This window comes from Myotis myotis, unplaced genomic scaffold, assembly GCF_014108235.1.
Source record: "Myotis myotis isolate mMyoMyo1 unplaced genomic scaffold, mMyoMyo1.p scaffold_m19_p_1, whole genome shotgun sequence".
NCBI lineage: Eukaryota > Metazoa > Chordata > Mammalia > Chiroptera > Vespertilionidae > Myotis > Myotis myotis.
The window spans coordinates 68,700,660-68,722,071 of record NW_023416313.1 but is presented as its reverse complement, the minus strand read 5'-3'; the positions used below and the strand labels follow the sequence as shown (position 1 = coordinate 68,722,071).

Here is a 21,412-nt window from a genome sequence, read left to right as displayed (position 1 = left end):
ACCCCAACCCAATTATTCTTGTATTATCAGTCTTTGTCTTCAAATTAGTTTTGCAATACTAATTATATATTATTGAAAGAGAAAATACTTTGCACCATTCCACTTTTCACTTTCACTGAGCTAAGCCTGTTTCTGATAAGAACTAGGACAATCTGAGTTTCAGGCATATCAATGACAAGATTATACAAAAAACGCAGGACCCAGCCTCTTGATCAACCAATGACCTGTGTACTCTTGGACTTTCCACAGTGGAAGTTGTAACCAGAATCTCCCTTTCCCAATATACTCATTTGTGGCAAGAAGACCACGAAGAAGGTCAGCATGAGTACTACAGGGAAAGTAAGTACAGCTTTCTTTATGTCATGTCACAGTTGCGTCCATTTGTGTGCTTGTCTATTTAACACCTCATCCCCCAACTAGTCTCTGTACTCCTACAGGTGAGACACTGTCTTAATCTTAGTTCCTCTCCTCCTTTCCCTTTGCTTTTACTCCCTGCATGTGTTTTGCCTTTCCTTGGTGTTTTCAGTCCTTCCATAAGCAATATATCAAGCCCCATATGAACTTTCCAGAGTTGAAGACACATCCCCTCCTTCAAAGATCTCATGGAGAGACAGAGTATTATAAAAGAATAATTATAAGAGTGCACAAGTGTTTTCTACAGCAACACCCTGGAGAACTTGTTGCTGGTGCCTCACCTTCCCCTCCGCCTCCCCCCCCCCCCCCCACCGTCCCCCCCCCCCTCCCGCGCCCCCGCCCCAGAGTAACTCAGTCAGTAAGTTTGGGGGTAGGACCCAATAATTTGCAAATATTGCTGCTGCTGGTCTGGGACTACACCTTCAGTACCACTACTTTACAATAATACCCTGCTTTGTTAAAACAGCAGGGGGAGACAGGTAAAATAATTATCCTCTAAAAATGAACTGCCTTATACTACTAAAAACAAACAGAGTGTGCAAGGGTAGCAAAAGAGAGAGAGGAAGTGCTCCTAAGCTGGCTAGACTTTCCACAGGAGGGGACACTTAGCATCAAGGTGAAACATAGGAGAAAGAAAAATAACCCCTTTGAGAATCTCCAAAATATTTTTTGTGCCAGGAGGGTAACGTCAGAGGCAGGAAGTGACCAGAAATAAGGCTGGAGAGATGGATAGGGAGAAGCTCATGGAGAGTCTGACAGACCATGTCAACAGATCCTGATAAACTATTGGTAGCCATAACATTTTTAGGTAGGGGATTAGCATGGTCAGGATTATAGTTCAAATGGCAATGATATAAAGGGTGGATTTGAGGGTGATGAACCCAAGTCAGGTAAAAGGCAAAGTAAAGACCTGGACCACACAGTATCAGGAGAACTGGAAAAGAGCAGACAGATTCCAGAAAGTTTTAGATTTAGATAAAAATTAAGGCTACTTCCCAGGTTTCTTTCTTGGGTGAGTGAATAGGTTACATGGCCACACATTGGAATAGAGAGTGCAGAGGGAGGAGCAGATTATAGGTAATGTCCACCACTGGCAGCAAGGGGTGGGGACAAGAGAAAGAAATAATGATGTGTTCATATTTTAACATGTTGAGTTTAAGATACCTGAGGACATTCAAATAGCAAATGAATAAATGAGTCTGGAGCTTAAAGATGTCTGTCCATAAATACAAGCTGTCAAAGTCATCTACATAAAGGTGGTGGTAGAATCTACAAAAATAGATGAGACCACATAGGAAGAGAATTTATAGTGAGAACAGTGGTAAGCTGAAATCAGAAAAAGAACTACCTTGCCACCAACAACTTCTCCAACCTCAATTTGCCTGTGACCATCACCATTTGATGAAGTGCCACAACTAGATGTTCTCCATTCCCTGCTCCATAACACACCCCTCCACCCCAAAACTGACTCTCTCCCACACCTAGGATCACAAATAACTCCCATACTGCAATGCCATTCCTACCCTGAGATAGCCACTGGACAGCTTCAAGATCAAAAGTATGGCATCTATCCTCTTGATTGTGCAGCACTATATAAATATAGTTAGTATTGCAAAACTAATTTGAATGAAGAGACCGATAGTACAAGAAAAGTTGAACTGAGGTCCAAGAGGCTACACACAGAATATATTTAAGCAATGACTTTTTTTTTTTTTTTGCTTGACTGTGGAAGACCTAAGTGTATTAAACCTTCTAATAATCATTACTATAGAATCCATCTCCCAAGCCTAAAGCGTTTCCCTTTCTACCCCATGTTCCCTTCCCCAGGTGATCAAGTGCAGAGCAGCCATACTCTGGAAGGCTGGTGCACCATTTTCCATTGAGGAGGTAGAAGTGGCCCCACCAAAGGCAAAGGAAGTTCGCATAAAGGTAAAAAGAAAAAATACACATTTCCACACCAAAAATCAGACCTGTTCACTGCCAGTTATACATTATTTTCACAATGTTAAATTCAGAAAGAAAACTACAAAATCTTCTATTTCTTTTTCATTAAACATTTCCATCTGTCTTTAAGTCCAACCAGAGAAAAGGTTAGGGAGGTATGGCATAGGCTAACTGCCCAAAGGATATTTATTCACAGCTGCAGTACTAAGTACTACTTAAAAGAAGTTTCTACCACTGACCATATTTTAATCTGTACTTTCATATTTGTTTATGACATTCTTCATGATATTTAAGTTATCTTGAAATCTGATATATGAAAAAATGTGTTTGATTATAGATAAATCAAGTCTAAACCCTGGGAGGTCAGATTAGGAATACCTGTTATTTTAAAAATGAAAAGATTTTAATCCACTGAGGTGTAATGACTGGTTACAGAGCTAAGTAGAGTAAAAACACAGATGTCAACAACTTTCCTCAACATTGGTTACACATTTGGAAGCACTTGGGAGCTTTGAAAAATGCTGATAACTGGGTCCCACCCCCGGACATTCAGATTTTGTGATTTAATCAGTTTGGGGTGCAGTCTGGTCATGAGAGTCTTTACATTTCCACCAGGAGCCACCAGACCAGAACATTGTCCACCTGAGTTCATTGTTATTATGTAATTTTAATTTGATGAAGAAGTACTGTTTGTAATGGACTACAAAGAGGCAGTCCTTTTCTTTGTCACCTGTGCAATCCATGCCCCTTCTCAGAGTCTTCTCAGGCCTGCGTCCATGCAGAGTGCACAGGAGGCCACATGGCCCACTCACTCCTACCCACAGGGTCACCACTTACACAGCCAGATTTAGACCCGGACTCAAAGGTATACAACCATTATTTGACAAGCTACAAATATGAATCTCTCACCCATGAATTTGAACAAGATACAGAGACTGAGTAAAGCAGGAGATAGTAGGCACTGAAGAGGCTAGAAGGACTCAGGACTGATTGCCATCTTTTACCATATACATAAGCGTGAGAAATAAGAAATAAGAAAAAGCCCGTCTTCAGAAAGTAGTATGCCCATGTTGAATCAGAGTGTAGATCTGAAGACAAAGTCTGCTTGATGGATTCTAGATCCGTGAGGCCTAACTGCACTTCCACAGTTGGATTGTAAGCAATTTTACGGTATTCTTCCAGTAATCCCCCTTTTACATGAGCAAATTTCAATAGATTTCAATTCTTGATGAGTGTGTGTGTGTGTGTGTGTGTGTGTGTGTGTGTGTGTGTGTGCATGCAACCAACCTCACACCAATTTAGAGGTGAAGAAACTGACACTCATTAAGAATAATTTATCCCAATATGCACCCCTATGTTCATAGCAGCACAATTCACCATAGCTAAGATCTGGAAACAGCCTAAGTGCCCATCAGTAGATGAATGGATTAGAAAACTGTGGTACATCTACACGATGGAATACTATGCTGCTCTAAAAAGGAAGGAACTCTTACCATTTGCAAAGGCATGGATGGAACTGGAGAGCATTATGCTAAGTGAAATAAGCCAGTCAATGAAGGAAAAATACCACATGATCTCACTCATTCTTGGATAATAGAGACCATTATAAACTTTTGAACAATAATAGATACAGAGGCAGAGCTGCCTTAAACAGATTGTCAAACTGCAGCGGGAAGGCCGGGGAGGGTTGGGGGGCAGGAGGTAGGGGGGTAAGAGATCAACCAAGGGACTTGTATGCATGCATATAAGCATAACCAATGGACATAAGACACTGGGGGATAGGGGAGGCTAGGGGACTGTCTAGGGCGGGGGAGAAAAAATGGACACATATGTAATACCCTTTGTACTACTTTAAGCAATATAAAAAAAAAATAAAAAGAATAATTTATCCCAGGTCACACAGCTAAGAAGGGCATAGCCAGGATTTCAGCCTTTCTGGACCACTGCTCCAGAGTGCCTCCGTTTTAAACTGTCTGGCTGATTTAAACCAAAAAAGTGGGATTATGACTTGTACCAATAACACAACTATAATAGAAGATAGTATCTTTTTCCTTCCTGTGTTCCAATTCCTTCATTTTGATCATTGCTCTTTTTCCTCCACACTCGCACCCCAACTCTCCAATGAAGGACAAAGTAAGATATTTGATGTCACACTGTGGTTTTACAACTGTCTCTTACTGAACCCATACTGACCTCCCCAGTAAGTTTTAAAAACATCATTTTGATTCTGAAATTACCTAATAAAAAATATTGCATTGCTTTAAACAAATTAACACAATAAAATTATTAGAAATAAAACTAAGAAATATGCAGCATATCAACCTAGAAAAAAAGATTTAAAACATTAACAAGTCTAAAACACCTTTATCTGAGACAGAAAAAATTATATTACTCTTTGCCTTCCATACAGATCACGGCCACGGGGCTCTGTGGTACAGAGATTAAAATGTTGGAGAATCAAATGAAGTATCCCATCATTTTGGGCCATGAAGGGGCTGGAATCGTTGAGAGTGTGGGAGAAGGAGTGAGCACTGTGAAAACAGGTATGAACTGGCTTGGTACCTGGAGTTAGGAAATAGCAGCAACTTGGAACTTACATCAGGGAAATATGAGATCAAGTGACATAAAAGGAGAAATGTTGACCATCTGCTAGAAAAATAATAATTATGTTATAGAAAAATACTAATTGTATATATCCTTTGCATTTATATTTTGATACTAATAAGGACAAGAACTAAAATGCACTGAAACAGAACCTGAAAGTATAAATTAGACAAAATTGTACAAAAAGAAGTGAAGTGTTAAGTAATTTATTTAAATGAAGCATATGATAAATAGTCAAACAGTGGAACCAAATAGAGAAAGAACTCAGAACTGGATCAAATATATACATAGGAGTAAAATGCGGAATTAGGTCTGGCTTTTAAATTTAAGGAGGAAAACATGATTATTCAATAAATGACATTGAAACAACTTGATAGCCTTCGGGGGAGGCGGAAAATTGCATTGCTATTGCATTTTTATATTAAAAAAATAATGCTATATGAATCCTAGAATTAAATGTGGGAAAAAAACTAAAATAACATTGTATCATTTCAGAGAAGAGAAGGAAAGTTTAATTAGGAAAAAAACCAGATGATGTAAATAATATATAAAGTTGACAACATAAAAAGTTTTTTAAATTCCATTTATAAAAATTACTCTCCCGGCCCTGGCTGGGTGGCTCAGTTGGTTGGAACATCATCCCATACATCAAAAGGTTTCAGGTTCAATTTCTGGTTAGGGCACATACCTAGGTTTCAGGTTCAATCCCTGGTCAAGGTACGTACAGGAAGAAACCAATCAATGTTTTTCTCCCATATCCATGTTTCACTCTCTCTTCCTTCCTCTTTCTCTAAAAATCAATAAAAACATATCCACTGGTAAGGATTAAAAAATAAAAATACCCTCCCCAAATCAGTAAACAAATTTAAAAATGAGCAATTTTCTTTATTATATAAAGAATTCTTTTAGAGCAGGGGTCCTCAAACTTTTTAAACAGGGGGCCAGTTCGCTGTCCCTCAGACCGTTGGAGGGCCGGACTATAGTTTAAAAAAAAACTATGAACAAATTCAGCAACAGGCAGCGGCGGCAAAAACACCTGGCAATGCGGACTGAAAGGTCCCAGGTTCGATTCCGGTCAAGGGCATGTACCTGGGTTGCGGGCACATCCCCAGTAGGAGATGTGCAGGAGGCAGCTGATCGATGTTTCTCTCTCATCGATGTTTCTAACTCTCTATATCTCTCCCTTCCTCTCTGTAAAAAATCAATAAAATATATTTAAAAAAAAAAAAAAAACACCTGGCAGGCCGGATAAATGTTTTCAGCAGGCCGCATGTGGCCCCCGGGCCGTAGTTTGAGGACCCCTGTATTTAGAGGAAGAACCAAGATGGTGGCATAGGTTAACACCTATACTTGCTGCCTCTCACGACCACATCAAAATTATAACTAAAAGGCAGAACAAATACCGCCCAGAACCACAGGAAAGCTGGCTGAGTGAAAGTTCCACAACTAGAGAGGTGAAGAAGGTGCATTGAGACTGGTAGGAGGCGCAGAGGTGCAGAATGTGCTGGCACCTGGATATGCTGCTCTTTTAATTGGGAGGGAGATACAAGCTCCCACTTGCTCTGAACTCCAGTTCTGGATGAGACTCTGGGGGCCCAGACACATACGGGGAGAAACTGGACTGTCTGGCATCGGGACAGGAATGAGAGGGTGGCTTTCTCTCAGAGGAGCTCGCAGCGATCATTGTTCCTGCATGAGGGGCACAGGATGTGGAGACCCAGGGACCTCTCTGGTGCAGGCTGACTGGCGGCCATTGCTGTTTGCTCTGCCCTGGTAAATCCCAGAGACCCTGCCCCACCCAAGCTGAGCACATCAGCTTTTGCACATGAATGGCCTGTCTTTTCTCGGCCTAAAACTGTCAAACTGCAGCTGGATCAGAGAGCCCCAGAGCTTCCAAAAGAAGGCCCAAGATTCAACAGCAGCAGCCTGCCTTGCTTCACAGCTGGGCCTCATCTGGGCACACCCAAAACAAAGAGGAGGAATCTGCAGATGTTCCTGTAGCTTCTGCTGGGCGGCCCCAGACAGTGGCTGACCTTGCACTTCCTTGGAGATCCAAGAGCCAGTGTACCCAGTGGTCAGAGTGAGACCATCCCAGATTACAACTCTTCACATCCGTAAGAGACACACTCAAGTGGCAGACTCAGTGAGCACCAAAGCCCCACTGAAGCAAGTCCTGCTCCATAAGGGAGTCTCCTGCACAACAGATCTTCCAGTGTAGACACAGCTGGTCATCACAGCCAATTGGCCTGGAGGTCAATTCCTCCCAGTGATACCAACAGCAATCAAGGGTTAACTACGGCAAGACTGTGCAAACAACCCACAAAGGAGGGCACCAAGAGCATCCACCTCAGGTGACTGGGGAGGCTGAGCCACTGGGCCCTATAGGACACCAACCATACAAGGCCACTCTAGCAACTCAAGAAGACTTAGCAGCTACCCAGTACATAGAAACAAACACAGGGAAGCAGCCAAAATGCGGAGACAAAGAAATAAATCACAAATGAAAGAAATGTATGAAAGTAAACTACTGGATATAGAGTTCAAAACCATGGTTATAAGGTTACTCAAGAATCTTCTAGAAACCTCCGAGAAATTTAGTGAGACCCTCAAGGATATGAAAAAGGACCAATCAGAAATTAAGCATACACTAACTGAAATAAAGAATAATATACAGAGATCCAACAGCAGACTAGAGAATCCCAAGAATCAAGTCAAAGATTTGAAATACAAAGAAACAAAAAACACCCAACTGGAAAAGCAAAAAGAAAAAAGAATCCAAAAATATGAAGATAGTGTAAGGAGCCTCTTGGACAACTTCAAGCATACCAACATCCGAATTATGGGGGTGCCAGAAGAAGAGAGAGAGCAAGATACTGAAAACCTATCTGAAGAAATAATGACAGAAAACTTCCCCTACCTGGTGAAAGAAATAGACTTATAAGTTCAGGAAGAGCAGAGAACCCCAAACAAAAGGAATCCAAAGAGGACCACACCAAGACACATCATAATTAAAATGCCAAGGGCAAAAGACAAAGAGAGAATCTTAAAAGCAGCAAGAGAAAAACAGTTAGTTACCTACAAGGGAGTACCCATACGACTGTCAGCTGATTTCTCAACAGAAACTACGCAGGCTAGAAGGGAGTGGCAAGAAATATACAAAGTGATGAATAGCAAGAACCTACAACAAGATTACTTTACCCAGCAAAGCTATCATTCAGAATTGAAGGTCAGATAAAAAAGAGCTTTACAAATAAGAAAAAGCTATAGGAGCTTTATAAGAAAAAGCTAAAGGAGTTCATCACCACCAAACCAGTATTATATGAAATGCTGAAGGGTATTCTCTAAGAAGAGGAAGAAGAAGAAAAGGATAAAGATAAAAAATTATGAACAACAAAGTGACAACAAATACATATCTATCAACAAGTGAGCCTAAAAATCAAATGAATAAAAAACCTGATGAACAGAACAGTCTAAGAATGTAATAGAATCAGGGGCATGGAAAGGGAGCAGACTGACAATCCTCGGAGGGAAGGGGTTGTGGGGGGTGCGGGAAGAGATTGGACAAAGAGCTTACACCTATGAACAAGGTCAGTGGCGGGGGGTAGGTGGTGGGGGAGGAAGGCCTGGAGTGGGGTGGGAACGGGGTGGAGGGGAGCTATGGGGGAAAAAAGAGGAACATCTGTAATAATCTGAATAATAAAGATTTTTAAAAATAAAATAAAATGCAAATTAACTTTACTTAACCTGGTGAGCCACTTTATTAATAAGGAGGACATATGAAAAATTTACTCATTTAATCCAATTTTCACATGATATTAAAAAATTTTAAAAAATCCAATTGTAAGTTAGAAAACTCTGATCAGCAGCTACTCCTGGCTAAGTCTTCAAAGACATTTTCTCTTGTGCCTTGTTGGTTTAGTTTATAGATCTCATGGCAGACGTATAGTTAGGAAAGGTATTTCTGGCAGAAACTCAGTGAAGTCTCACAATGATAATAGAAAGCCATCAACATTTTTTAAAAAAAACTAGCAACATGACCAGAGCTACCAACAGCAATAGATGAGAGGGCCTGGAAAGAGAGGAGGTTAGAAACAAGGCCCCTTAGGAGTTCAATACAATTGTCCAGACAAAAAATAGTGACAGCCTCCATAAAGAAATGATGTCCTGCCGTGGTTTCCACCCGACCCACTCAAAGCACCAATCATAAAAGGGAAAGCAGATATTAAACACTAAACAGTCAACATTTATAAAGTTCTTTATCTATCAAACCCTTAGCATTTATTAAGAACCAGATGCTGTTCCAAGCACTTTGCAAATATTAGCTCATTTAGTTCTCATCACAAATATATGAAGTAAGTACTATTAACCTCCCCTATTGTACAGATGGAGGTACAGAGGCAAAGGGAGAAAAAAAATAAAGAATTCTTTTAAAGCAATTAAAAAAAAAAAAACACAGCCCAGCAGTATAATGGGCAAAGGAAATACACGATCTAGTATGGAGGGGAAAATATATACATATTAAATAAATATAATTTTTAATACAATGGTAAAACATTGTTTACCTAATAGATTAGGAAAGATTTAAAAGTTTGATAATATGTAAGGTTGATAAGAGTGTAGGCAACCTCAAACAGATTGTCAAACTGCAGCGGGAAGGCCAGGGAGGGTTGGGGGACAGGAGGTAGGGGGGTAAGAGATCAACCAAAGGTCTTGTATGCATGCATATAAGCATAACCAATGGACATAAGACACTGGGGATAGGGGAGGCTAGGGGACTGTCTAGGGCGAGGGGGGAAAAAAATGGACACATATGTAATACCCCTTGTATTACTTTAAGCAATAAAAAAAAAAAGAGTGTAGGCAACCAACTTCTTTGTAGCTTATTATTTGAAAAGTAATTTTACACAACTTTAAATTTGGCAATATGTAACATCATTTATATCAGTGGTTCTCAACCTGTGGGTCGCGACCCCTTTGGGGGTCAAATGACCCTTTCACAGGGGTCGCCTAAGACCATCGGAAAACACATATATAATTACATATTATTTTTGTGATTAATCACTATGCTTTAATTATGTTCAATTTGTAACAATGAAAATACATCCTGCATATCAGATATTTACATTACGTTTCATAACAGTAGCAAAATTACACTTATGAAGTAGCAACGAAAATAATTTTATGGTTGGGAGTAACCACAACATGAGGAACTGTATTAAAGGGTCGCAGCATTAGGAAGGTTGAGAACCACTGATTTATATGCACCTAATTTGGACCCAATACTTCCAATTCTAGAAAGTTGTTCCATAGATATATACCCATGTCATAGCTTTCTATCGCTGATGTAAAAAAAAAAAATTGCTGCAAAGTTAGCAGCTTAAAACAAAACAAATTTTCCATCTCCGTTTCTGTATGTCAGAAGTCTGGATGGGTTGGACTGAGTTCTCTGCTTAGGTTCTCACAAGGTAGAAATCAAGGTTTTGGCCAGGGGGTTCTTGTCTGGAGACTCTGGAGAATCCAGCTCCTTGAGGTTGTAGGATTGACCGATCACCCTCAGCTTTTGAAGCTGCTCACATTCCTTCCTATGTGGCCCCTTCACCCACTTGCCTCAAAGCAACAATAGCACATTGAATCCTTCCGGTGCTTTGGATTGCTTTGTCTTTCTCTCCTGCTTTCCTCTGGCGTCCTTTCAAGGGCTCATGTGATCACGGGGTCTGCCTAAAGATTCCGGGGTACTCCCCATTTTCCTGTCAATAGATTAGTACCCTTAAATACATCTGCAAAGCTCCTCTTTCTATAAACATATTCACCGTCACAGTAACAACAAGTTCAGTTTCGGGGGATTAGGACAGGATGTCTTTGGAGGACCATTTTAGAAATTCTGCCTACCATCGTCCAGATGTGCACAAAATATTTATTGGATTGCTTTTTATCATGTGGGGAAAACACGAGACAAAACAAAAATTTTAAGACAGGAAATAACCTAAATGTCCAGGAGACCAGCTAAATCAATTATGATATATCTATACAACAAAGTTCCATGTAACTTTTAATCAAAACAATAGAGTGCTATATGTACTAAAATGAGAAATCTCCAAGTTATATTGTTAAGTAAAAGACCAAGACCTAGCCCTGGCTGGTGTTGCTCAGTATTATGGCATCAGCCTGTGCACCAAAAGACTGAGGGTTCGATTCCCGGTCAAGGGCACATACCTGGGTTGCACATTTCCTGGCCCTGATTGGGACTGTGCAGGAGGCAACCAATCAATGGGTCTCTCTCACATCAATGTCTCCCCCCACCCCCCACCCCCCGCCCCCAGCTCGCTTGCTTCCTTCCATTCTCTCTATAAATCAATAGAAAAAATATCCTCAGATGAAAATTAACAAAGAAATACAAAAACCAAGGCCTACCACAGGGTAAATAATATGCTAGCCTTTGCATTTTTAAAGGGGTTATATCGTTAAAAATACCATAGACCCTGAGAAGAGTAATTGTCTCTAGGGTGGAGGAAAGGAAACTGGAGACTGGAGCTAATCTTCACATTTGTGTAGTTTAAGTTCTTACCATATGTATGTCTGTGTTACTTTTTAAAAAATAAAAAATAAAAGAACTACATCCTACAAAGGCTTTTAACTAAAAATATGAAATAACTTACTTTAATTTACAGTGATAGACACTGGAGCAGTCAGAAAGTCCATCTTAGGCAAGTTATTCTGATCTTCTCCTTATATGTTGAATATAACTCGAGAAATCTACTTCCCTTAGTCTCCATGGCCAAGAAGAAAGAACCGATGTAAAATACATAGCACAGCATATAGGCAATCCTTTTTCCTTGATCCAGAAGCTTATATTGTGAACATGTGGTATCCATGTTTACAAACCCAACTCCTGACATCAGAAGTTAGTGTGGAAAATTAAAGATAAGATTTGGCTTAATGGCTACCATTTGAAGCTTCAGAATAAATTACAAAGGAGGCAAATCTGGGTTCAGCTCCTAGTGATTTAGCACTGAGCCCAGGGAGACCCAGATGCCAAAGACATCTCTTCTTTCTGTAAGTATTTCATAGTCTCCACAGTATCAACACAGTTGAATGTGGAAATTGCCCTCAGGAATCATATTTTTCCTGGGTGCCTTGCTGTTTACATTTTGAGAAACAGCTATCTCTTTACTTTAAAAGGTAACATCGTATTAAATGATTTTGTTCTCTTAGGTGATAAAGTTATCACACTCTTTCTACCACAGTGTGGAGAGTGTGCCTCATGCCTTAATTCTGAAGACAACTATTGTATACAACTCAAGTAAGTTTTTACTAAATATTTTCTTTTTGAAAAATTAATTGAATGTCCTTGGAAGGAATACAAGCTTGCTAATTCAAACTTAAAAAAACTTTTTGTTTGTTTTTTTGGTCTACAAAAGACAGTCATATACCAGCCTGATGACTGATGGTACCAGTAGATTTACCTGCAAGGGAAAACCAATATATCACTTTGCCAATACGAGCACCTTCTCTGAATACACAGTGATAAGAGAAATCTCAGTTGCCAAGATCGATGCAGTGGCTCCTCTGGAGAAAGTATGCCTCATTAGCTGTGGTTTTTCCACTGGGTACGGTGCTGCAATCAATACTGCCAAGGTGAGAAGTGTTTATACCCATTGTGATTGGAACTCTTGGTATATGGTGTTGATAGGCCTCATGCATCTAGGCCATATCTGATCATTCAACCTGAGGAAGAATCACAAACCTGCCTTGAAACATCCCTGAGTTCTTTACAATCTAGTCATCCCATACCCTCGTCCACATCTGTCCCATTCCCTTTCAGTCAGTAGTAAATGCCAAATTATGTCTGGATGCCATTCACAAGTGGAGACATGAGGAATTACTGGAGTTAAACATAACACAGTCACAAAATGGCTATGTGCCTTCCATATTCCAGTTCATTCTTTTTTTCATTCAACAAATATTTATGGAGTCATTCACTGTTGCAGGTGTAGGGATTTAGCAGCTATCAAAACTCATCAAGCTTCTATTCTGTTGTATAATGCATCAGGTGGTGATCCATGCTCATGAAAAGAAAAGGAGAGTAGAAAGATCAACTCATGAAAGGGGTGTTGCTATATAAAACAGATTGGTCAGGCAACCCCACTCTGACTGAGTGGGTTACTGTTATACTTCTGTTTTGGAACATCACCCAATCCTGCCCAGCGCCACTATTTAATTGGCTGTTGAATTTTAGTTCTTTTTTCCCCCCCAATTTTCATTAGTCCCAATACCATACAAAGCGATAGGATAGAAGGGATTCAATTTAAATTAGTCTCATTTGGGACCCAATAAGAAATAAGCCTTTGCCTTCGTAAGGCATTGACAATGTAAGTAATGGAAAGATTACAGATATTCCCAAGGAAAGAGAAAGGAAGGGTTGCAGGAATTTGGAGATTGTTTTTAAAGAACTCAAAATATCCTAAATTAAGTAAATACTGAGCCAAATACGGTTCAAAGAAAGGTCATTAAACTGCTCCTACCCATGCTAATTCCTTGGTTGAAATGTTCTATTCGCAGGTAATTTTTTTGCTCCTATGGCAAAAAAAGTATTCCACATTTAGAAATACCTTGAGAAATTACAACTTTAGTTATAATATGTTTTAATTGAAAATATCCTTTGCTTACATCTCAAAAAAGTATATACAGACTTGGTCTTTCCAACTGAGTGAATGTGCGTGTTCTCTTTGCTTCTGTTTTATGCTTTTACGGGATCAGGTGACGCCAGGCTCCACCTGTGCGGTGTTTGGCCTTGGAGGAGTCGGCCTGTCAGTTGTCATGGGCTGTAAAGCGGCTGGAGCAGCCAGGATCATTGGGGTGGACATCAACAAAGACAAATTTGAGAAGGCAAAGCAAGTGGGCGCCACCGAGTGCATCAGCCCACAGGACTTCAAGAAACCCATCCAAGATGTTTTAGTTGAAATGACAGGCGCTGGTGTGGAATTTTGCTTTGAGGTCATTGGAAATCCAGAATTGGTGGTATGTAATCCTCTGGAATGAAAATTGCCAAATTTCTACCAATCATCACTTTAGATTTTACTTGAATAAAAATTCTAAAACTTCTTCCACATTCCTCTATTTGATTTTCCTGTGCTTATGACATCCCACCTGATATCCTCTGTCCACTCCTACAAATCTATTCATGCCCTAGAACTCCCATACTGTGTTTTTCTTCTCTCTCCCCTCAGTGACATAAGGGAATCATGCCAGTCCCTTCAAATAAGCAGACAACATCCAAGAAGCAGGACAGAAAGGCCTTGTTAAGAATTCTCAAGAGATTATTTTGTAACAAGCAGAAGCCCAGTAACTTAATTTCTAAGCCAGAAGATTTAGGCAGGATAAGGACAATATTGGATGAATGAGCCTATAAAGCAATGTGAGCTTTGCACTCACAGCCAAGTCTTTTAGGTTGGATCTGAGAGAAGCTTCCAAGGAAAATATTTATCAATCTTGAGTAATAGACTCATTTCAAAAATAAAGAAGAAAGATGTTGTTTTTCTGGCTAAACGTGGTTGATGTAAGAGAATATGAATGGAGAAGAAATTATTTTGCAGCTTGAGACTTGCTTTCCTGGGAGATTTGTAGAAGCAATGTAAAGACCGGGTTGTACGGCTCCACCAGAAGAATGGAAACCCAAGAACTGCCTCCTCCAGCCGAGGTCCTTTCTTCAGCTTACAAAATCATTTCACTCCTCACTACCCACAAATCTCCTCTTCTGTTAAAAGATACAGGAAAACCTTTCTCACAATCTTTCCCACAGACAGTCAGGGTCTAAGAAATAGCCTTTCAAAATAACTAATGGGAACATTAGTTGATCGCTTTGCTAATACATGATGTAATGCAAATATCCAATTGTACTCTTTTATGTTGAAAAGATGTCAACTCTAACCATCAGTCTCAGTAATGGTTCATATTAAAATTAGTAGTAGCAGTAGTGATAGTAGTATTACTGCCATAGATATTAGTATTTTAATTGTTAAATTTCTATCTGTTTAATCTAAAATGCCAAATACTATACATACTTGGCAGTACACAATATCTTATTCATGTCTCAGCATATCCTTGTAAGAAAAATGTTATTTCAAATGAGGACAGAGAGAGCCATAAACGAAGGTCACAGACCATTCAGCAGTCAAGCTGAGATTTAGACTAAGTCCCTACCTCTGAGGCACATCTTCTAACCCCTGCATTGTCTTGCATTGCTTTCCAACAGGCAGCTGCCCTGGCCTCCTGCCATGAGAGCCATGGAGTCTGCGTGATTGTTGGGCTCTTGGATTATGGTGTCCAGCTCAACATCAATGGCTACTTGTTCTTCTCGGGACGTTCTTTGAAGGGATCTGTTTTTGGAGGTATGGATGAAGCAAGGAAGAGTGGAAATGTGTGGGGGTTTGGAGATGGCATAATAGATAAATATATCATAAATGCTTGAGAAGGCACATAAAACAAGAGCTTTAGACTACAGTTTTTGTTTCAACACAAATATCCAATACAGGGTAATGGGTATTGGATATCTACAGTTGCCTCTTGGTAAACTTTTTCTCGCAAAGAGAGAGAAGAGACTTTAAAAAATTGATTGGGGAAGAAGCCAATGTCCAAAGTTTAATGCAAATTCTAAACTGAAAAGGAAAGGCAATTTTGTGATCAATAACTATACTTCAATTGAGTTATATACCTGCCAACTGGCATTCTTTGAAGGATATACTGAACCATTAGCGGTCATTGTTCAACAATGTAAATCTTATATGAAACAACTGAGTTGTCATTATATCAACTCAAATTATATTAAACATGATAGATTTATGACTAAAAAGAAATACTACTGATAACAAGAAAATGAGACTTACTTTTGGAGAAAAAAATCATAAAGTACTTTGATTTTTACATTATTTTAAAATTTTATATATTTTAGAAGTCTTTTATGAAAAAGAATAAAGAAGCTAAATTAAATAAATCTATTTAGGATCTTGTGCTTATAAATAAGTAATCTAATATTTAAGAAAAAATATATTTAGCCAGAGATTTTTGGGCAATCTGAATTCTTGGGCAAAAGAGATGAGAATTAGGAGCCATCTGCATTATTTGGACTAGTGAGCTAGCTGTGGCCTCCAAATTAGCTATGGTAGGGTTTTCTTACGGGTATTTTACAAAAAGTAGATAAATGACAGAGCCAGGGAAAAAGGCAAAAATCCAGTTTAGACTGTACTTCCAGCTCCTCCATTTGGGATCATTGGACAAACACACTGTTGTTTCCCTCTATTGTGTTTACAGATAATAACTGCTGATTACAAATGCATATACTCAGCTAACTCTTGTAAAATAAGGTCACCAATATTTTAAATAATCCTCATATAGAAATATGTCACTGGCCACTTAAACATTCACATAATGATCGTGAAGTTAATTCCTTTCTCTGGTTCAATAGTTTTCAATTAAAGGTAGCATTAAATGGGTGTTGAACAGGCCTGCTAAACTTCCTGCAATATACACTAGGAAGACTTTTCCCACCCAAAATGCCGTTAATGCTATTGTTAAGAAACACTGCCTGGCCTAGTCTATGTTCCTGGGGCCTTCCTTTTTGGATTGTTTGGTTGAAAGAAGAAACAAACAAACAAAAAAAAACAAGTGAAAGTGTTCCTTATATAGATGTGAAAATGCTTTATCATATCACCAAGCAAAACATAAAATCAAAGACAGCAGATCTTAAAAACTGTCATCACAAGAAAAAAATTGTAACTGTGTGTGGTGGTGAGTGTTAACTAAACTTAGTTTAATAGTAATCATTTCACAATATATACATACATCAAATCATTATAGTGTACGCTGAAAACTAATACAATGTTATATGTCAGTGACATCTCAATTTTTGAAAATAAAGATTAAGACAAATAGAAAAATACACTAGCCCTTCATGCCATGACATATAGCACATTAGAATTCTTGATTTTATATATATCAGAGACCAACTTACATGCAAAATACATTCCTTGGAATAGTTTTAGGTAATTTTGGGAATAGGTGGGAAGACTGAAGAACGTGGCCCAGGCTGGAACCAAGAAAAGCACGTAACCGCCAAGATCCCGTCAAAGGATGAGCTGCTTAGGACACTTGCCTCCTTGCACAATTACACCACACTCACCCCTTCCGGAAACAAGCAGACCACCACTTCTGTGTGGTGACTTGCTGGCATGTCGCTTAGCACAGTCCTAAATGTAAAAATGGTATTTCTTGAAAATTATGAAAACAGAGAAAATACAACGCCAAGTTTCTGTTCCCTTGGCTGACCCTACCTTTCCCTGTGCAATTCTTGCTTCCAGAAAAAACATTTTATTCTTATCTTGCTGTATACACATTCTTTTTTCCAAAAACTGTCACTGAGATCACTGCCATGCGGAAATTCTTCTCTTCCCTTAAGATATTTGGCTCTTTCATGAAACTGCAGACCAAAACAACACACGAGATGTCCTGTTCCTGACCTTTGAATTGCTTTCTTTCATAGTTCCCAAGACTTTGGCCTTGTTTTTTGTTTTTGTTAATGGGAAATCCTTAGATTTCCTCAGTCAAAGCCAACACCTCCAGCAGTTCACCTGGCCCTTCGTGTAGAGTGAGTCTCATGAATAAAATCTCTTGTTCATCTGTTGTATTTCCAGGCTGGAAAAGCAGAGAGAGTGTCTCTAGACTGGTTTCAGATTATATGGCAAAGAAGTTTAATCTAGATCCACTGATTACCCATACTATGAAGCTTGATAAAATCAATGAAGCCGTTGAATTCATGAAAACCGGAAAATGGCAAGTTCTTCCACTAACCTTTATGTCTGAGTGTTTGGGGCAAGGGAAAGGGGTGTGGGAGTCGGAGGCAGGGAAGGGAAGTCGTGGCTGGTGAACCACATGCAGACAAGTGAAGGAGGTTTCAGGAGTCTGTAAAGCATCTCCTCTCTCTCTTTAATTCATTCCCAGTCTATCAATGTAATCCTTAAAATATTTAAGTGCTCATCTACCCTTACCATTCGTATTTTATTTCCAAGTTGGCATTTTTTATATGACACATTAATCAATGAGTTTAGCTCACAAAATTTTAGCTCAAGTTTGAGTTCATAGTTTATGAAGAGATCATGGTTGTTCTATTTCCAAGGGGGGAATTATCCCTAGAATTCTAAATTCTGACACCTATCTTTGGCCCACAAACAGAACTCCAGCCATCAACTGGACACTGGCCTTCCCCACAGGGTACAGACCTGCTTACATGTTCCACACCCTTGGAGCTGGGTGTCATTTTGAAAAAAAATCTCACACTGATTTAATCTCTCCATTTTTCACATAACATGAACAGAAGGAATCTAACTTACTTACTGGTCTACAAAGTGAAAATATGAAATCCCAAACACAAATGTTGCTTTGGAAATGTTTCAACTTATTTTTTTCTTTCTTTTCTTTTTCAGTATTCGCTGTGTCCTATTACTTTAAGTACAATGTAATGAATGCAAGACCTGAGGCATATTTCACCAACTAAATTGCATCCTGTAAAACTTCCATGACTTAGAAGAATTATCCACACAGTGCTGTTTCTATGTTCTTGCCTCTGATTCATTCAGCAGTGGGCTCATATCTGACTTCTGCTCTCAACACATCAAAATTGGTCTTATGTCACCCAGTCCCACCCAGGAACGTCTCCCTGTTAGAGCTAGTTTAGGGTTGATTTGAATCACCCAATTCCAAACCCTTCAAACCAACAGTCACCCCAAGATACTCCCATTTTCATAGTTGCCCCTACCTCTGGGCCCCTGTTTCTTTGCACACTATGTCTCTCATCCCCATGAAACTTCACTCATTTCACACCAAAGAAACAAAACTCACCACTCATGAGTTTATTGAACATTCAGGTTAAAGCAAGCTGATGGGGGGAAGGGGACTTTATTACATCAACTTAAATAAATCCTAGTTAAACACTAAGTACTTCATTCTCAGTAGTACTCACACCAGAGAAACTCCTACTGGTGTTTCATCTTATATAACCCAGCCTCAAACCATCACTTACAATACTTCTATGGCACTCACCTCTTCTCTCGTGGATTGCCAAAGTTCTTCTTTAATTGGCCAGGACAATTTAGCTCGCAGCAGTTTGTGTCACGTGGCTTCATAGCCAAGCCATCTAAAATTCATCAGGAAGAAAAAGGGGCTTGAAAGAAAAGGGGCGTCATTAATTACCAGGATCCATGCGCCCTAGGAGGCCGCTGTGGTATTAAACAATAAAACTGGCTGTTATTCCACTCTCCAAGGGAAGAGGGGATAGTGTGTAGTTACTACTAATGTGCATCACAGTTTCTTTCCTTCAAGAAGTAGATGAGATAAAGACAAGATCCAGCAGTGATTTGTGGCACCCAATCCCTCTCTACCCCTGCCCCCCCTTCTCTGCCCTACTCCTTCGTAATGCTCCTAGAACCTGGATTAAGATTGAGCCTTCGTGGGATATGACTTCTTCCCTATTCCCTAGATAGAGAGTCTCTTTCAAGCCCTCTTCTCCAGCACACACACCAGAGCTCCCTTCCTAGTTAAGGTCACTTCTGCTGCAGTTTGGGCTCCCCTAGATCTGAAGCCACTAGATCAGACGGGGGCCCCATGGGTCAGCAGACCTCAACAGACCTCGGGAAACCAGGAGATGAGATGTCATGCCTTACCTAGTCCAGTCGCTTCCTGATTTAAGATCAGCCAGAAAGGTGAGCTACATCCCTAGCCTATCTCTGCAGTCACGGCTACCACAGGTGTCAAAAGGCTCTCATGAGACTCTGATTCCCACACTGAGAAGAAGCATCATGAGGTGGGCACCCTGCCTTTCCTTCAGGGTACCTGCCTCCTACAAATAGAGGGCATAGGTGCTATCCAACCTATTCTTTCTCTTCCAAACTATGTCACCAGTGGGAGCAGGGGCTCTCCCTTTAGCAGGCTCAACCCTTAGCCTCCAGCAGAACCCTTCGAGTCCTAATGAGAGAACGGACAACTAAGCAAGGAAAAATTATTAACGTCAATGCTAACTAGTAATTTGTTTTTGCATCTGATGTGCTGTTTATTCTCAACGCTTTGTGCAAGCACAGTTGTGTCTAGGGCCTTTGCCCCTCCCACCTAGGAATACAAAATGGCTTGTATGTTAGTTTTATTCAACCTGCTGTCTGCATTAGAACCAGAGAAGGGCCTGGGTCCCAGTGGACTGCCACTGCTGGCTGCCCCCTCTCTGATCATCATAAGGAGTATTTTAACAAAGACAGAGGGTTCAGAATAGGGCATGCCCTACCAGGGATGCCTCTGCCGACAAGGACGTGGCACCCTCCTTCTCCATCTCACCAAGTCTGACAGGACGCCCAACTCTGCTCTGCTCTGTGCCTCTATTCCCTGAGGGCAGCTCAGCATGCCCCTGCCCTGCTGTGGGAATTAACATTACTAACACTGAGAACTTGGAGAAGTCTTCAGGTCTTGCTGGGGTCTGAGTCTGCCCAAAAGTGTTTTGCTGTCAACAGCACCTATATTCTACCCAATAAAGCCCACTTCTTTAAGCTGCTTCGAATGTCTCTTTAAGTTGTAGCGCATTGCAAAACTCTGTATCCAGTCACAAATGCAGACTTTTTCTCCTTTCCGTTGATACATGGCCAGAAATATTACATGAGTTCAGGTGACGACCCACATCGTATACCCATCCACTGTCGCTGTTGGCCACAGGGGGAAAGAATTCATGAAAATATTAAAAAGGCTAGAAAAAGTAAACGTTACAGAGAAATTTTTTTTAAATTATTTGTTACAAATGAAACCACTAACAACTTGCAAAAAAACAGTTTTAATTAAAAGATAGAAAATGAAAAAAGAAGTTAAGAAGTGAAATGCGGGAGAAAGTAGAAGCAAAGAGTAAGCTTCAAAGTATGTAAAGCAAAGAGTAGGAAAAGGCTCTGGCTGGTGTGGCTCCGTGGTTAGAGCTTCGACCAGCACACAAAAGGGTCATGAGTTTGATTCACAGCCAAGGGCACAGACCTAGGTTGCAGGTTTGAACCCCGGACTCAGACGGAGTGAATTAAGGAGGCAACCAATCGATGTGTCTCTCTCACATTGATGTCCCTCCCTTCCTTCTTCCACTCTTTCTAAAAATCAATGGAAAAAATAGCTTCAGTGACTGTAAGAAATGAACAAGTTTATAATAATTATTTTTAAATATCTCTCGTAGTTAATAGAACAAGCAGACCAAAAATCAATATGAGCTGGCTCCAGTACACCACCGGTGCTTATTCTCATTAATGATCACAGAACTACAAATTACAAACAATTACTTATCAATCCACTCCCACAGATTATCAAAAATTATAAAGTCCAGCAATTCCAAGCATAGGCAAGGTTGTGGCCCAGTGAAAACTCTGATACATCCTTGCTGGTAAGG

General features: G+C 40.0%; 1 protein-coding gene across 1 annotated transcript; it reads left to right on the top strand.

Moving 5' to 3' along the window:
* Positions 1 to 214: 214 nt before the first annotated feature.
* On the top strand, positions 215 to 19,558 carry LOC118671709 (alcohol dehydrogenase 6-like). The gene is made up of 9 exons (XM_036340399.1): positions 215 to 339; positions 2,242 to 2,343; positions 4,769 to 4,901; positions 12,175 to 12,262; positions 12,381 to 12,597; positions 13,720 to 13,980; positions 15,215 to 15,350; positions 17,649 to 17,787; positions 18,438 to 19,558. The coding sequence occupies exons 1-9, from the start codon at positions 322 to 324 to the stop codon at positions 18,460 to 18,462; spliced, it is 1,119 nt and encodes a 372-aa protein (XP_036196292.1). The 5' UTR covers positions 215 to 321; the 3' UTR covers positions 18,463 to 19,558.
* Positions 19,559 to 21,412: the final 1,854 nt, after the last annotated feature.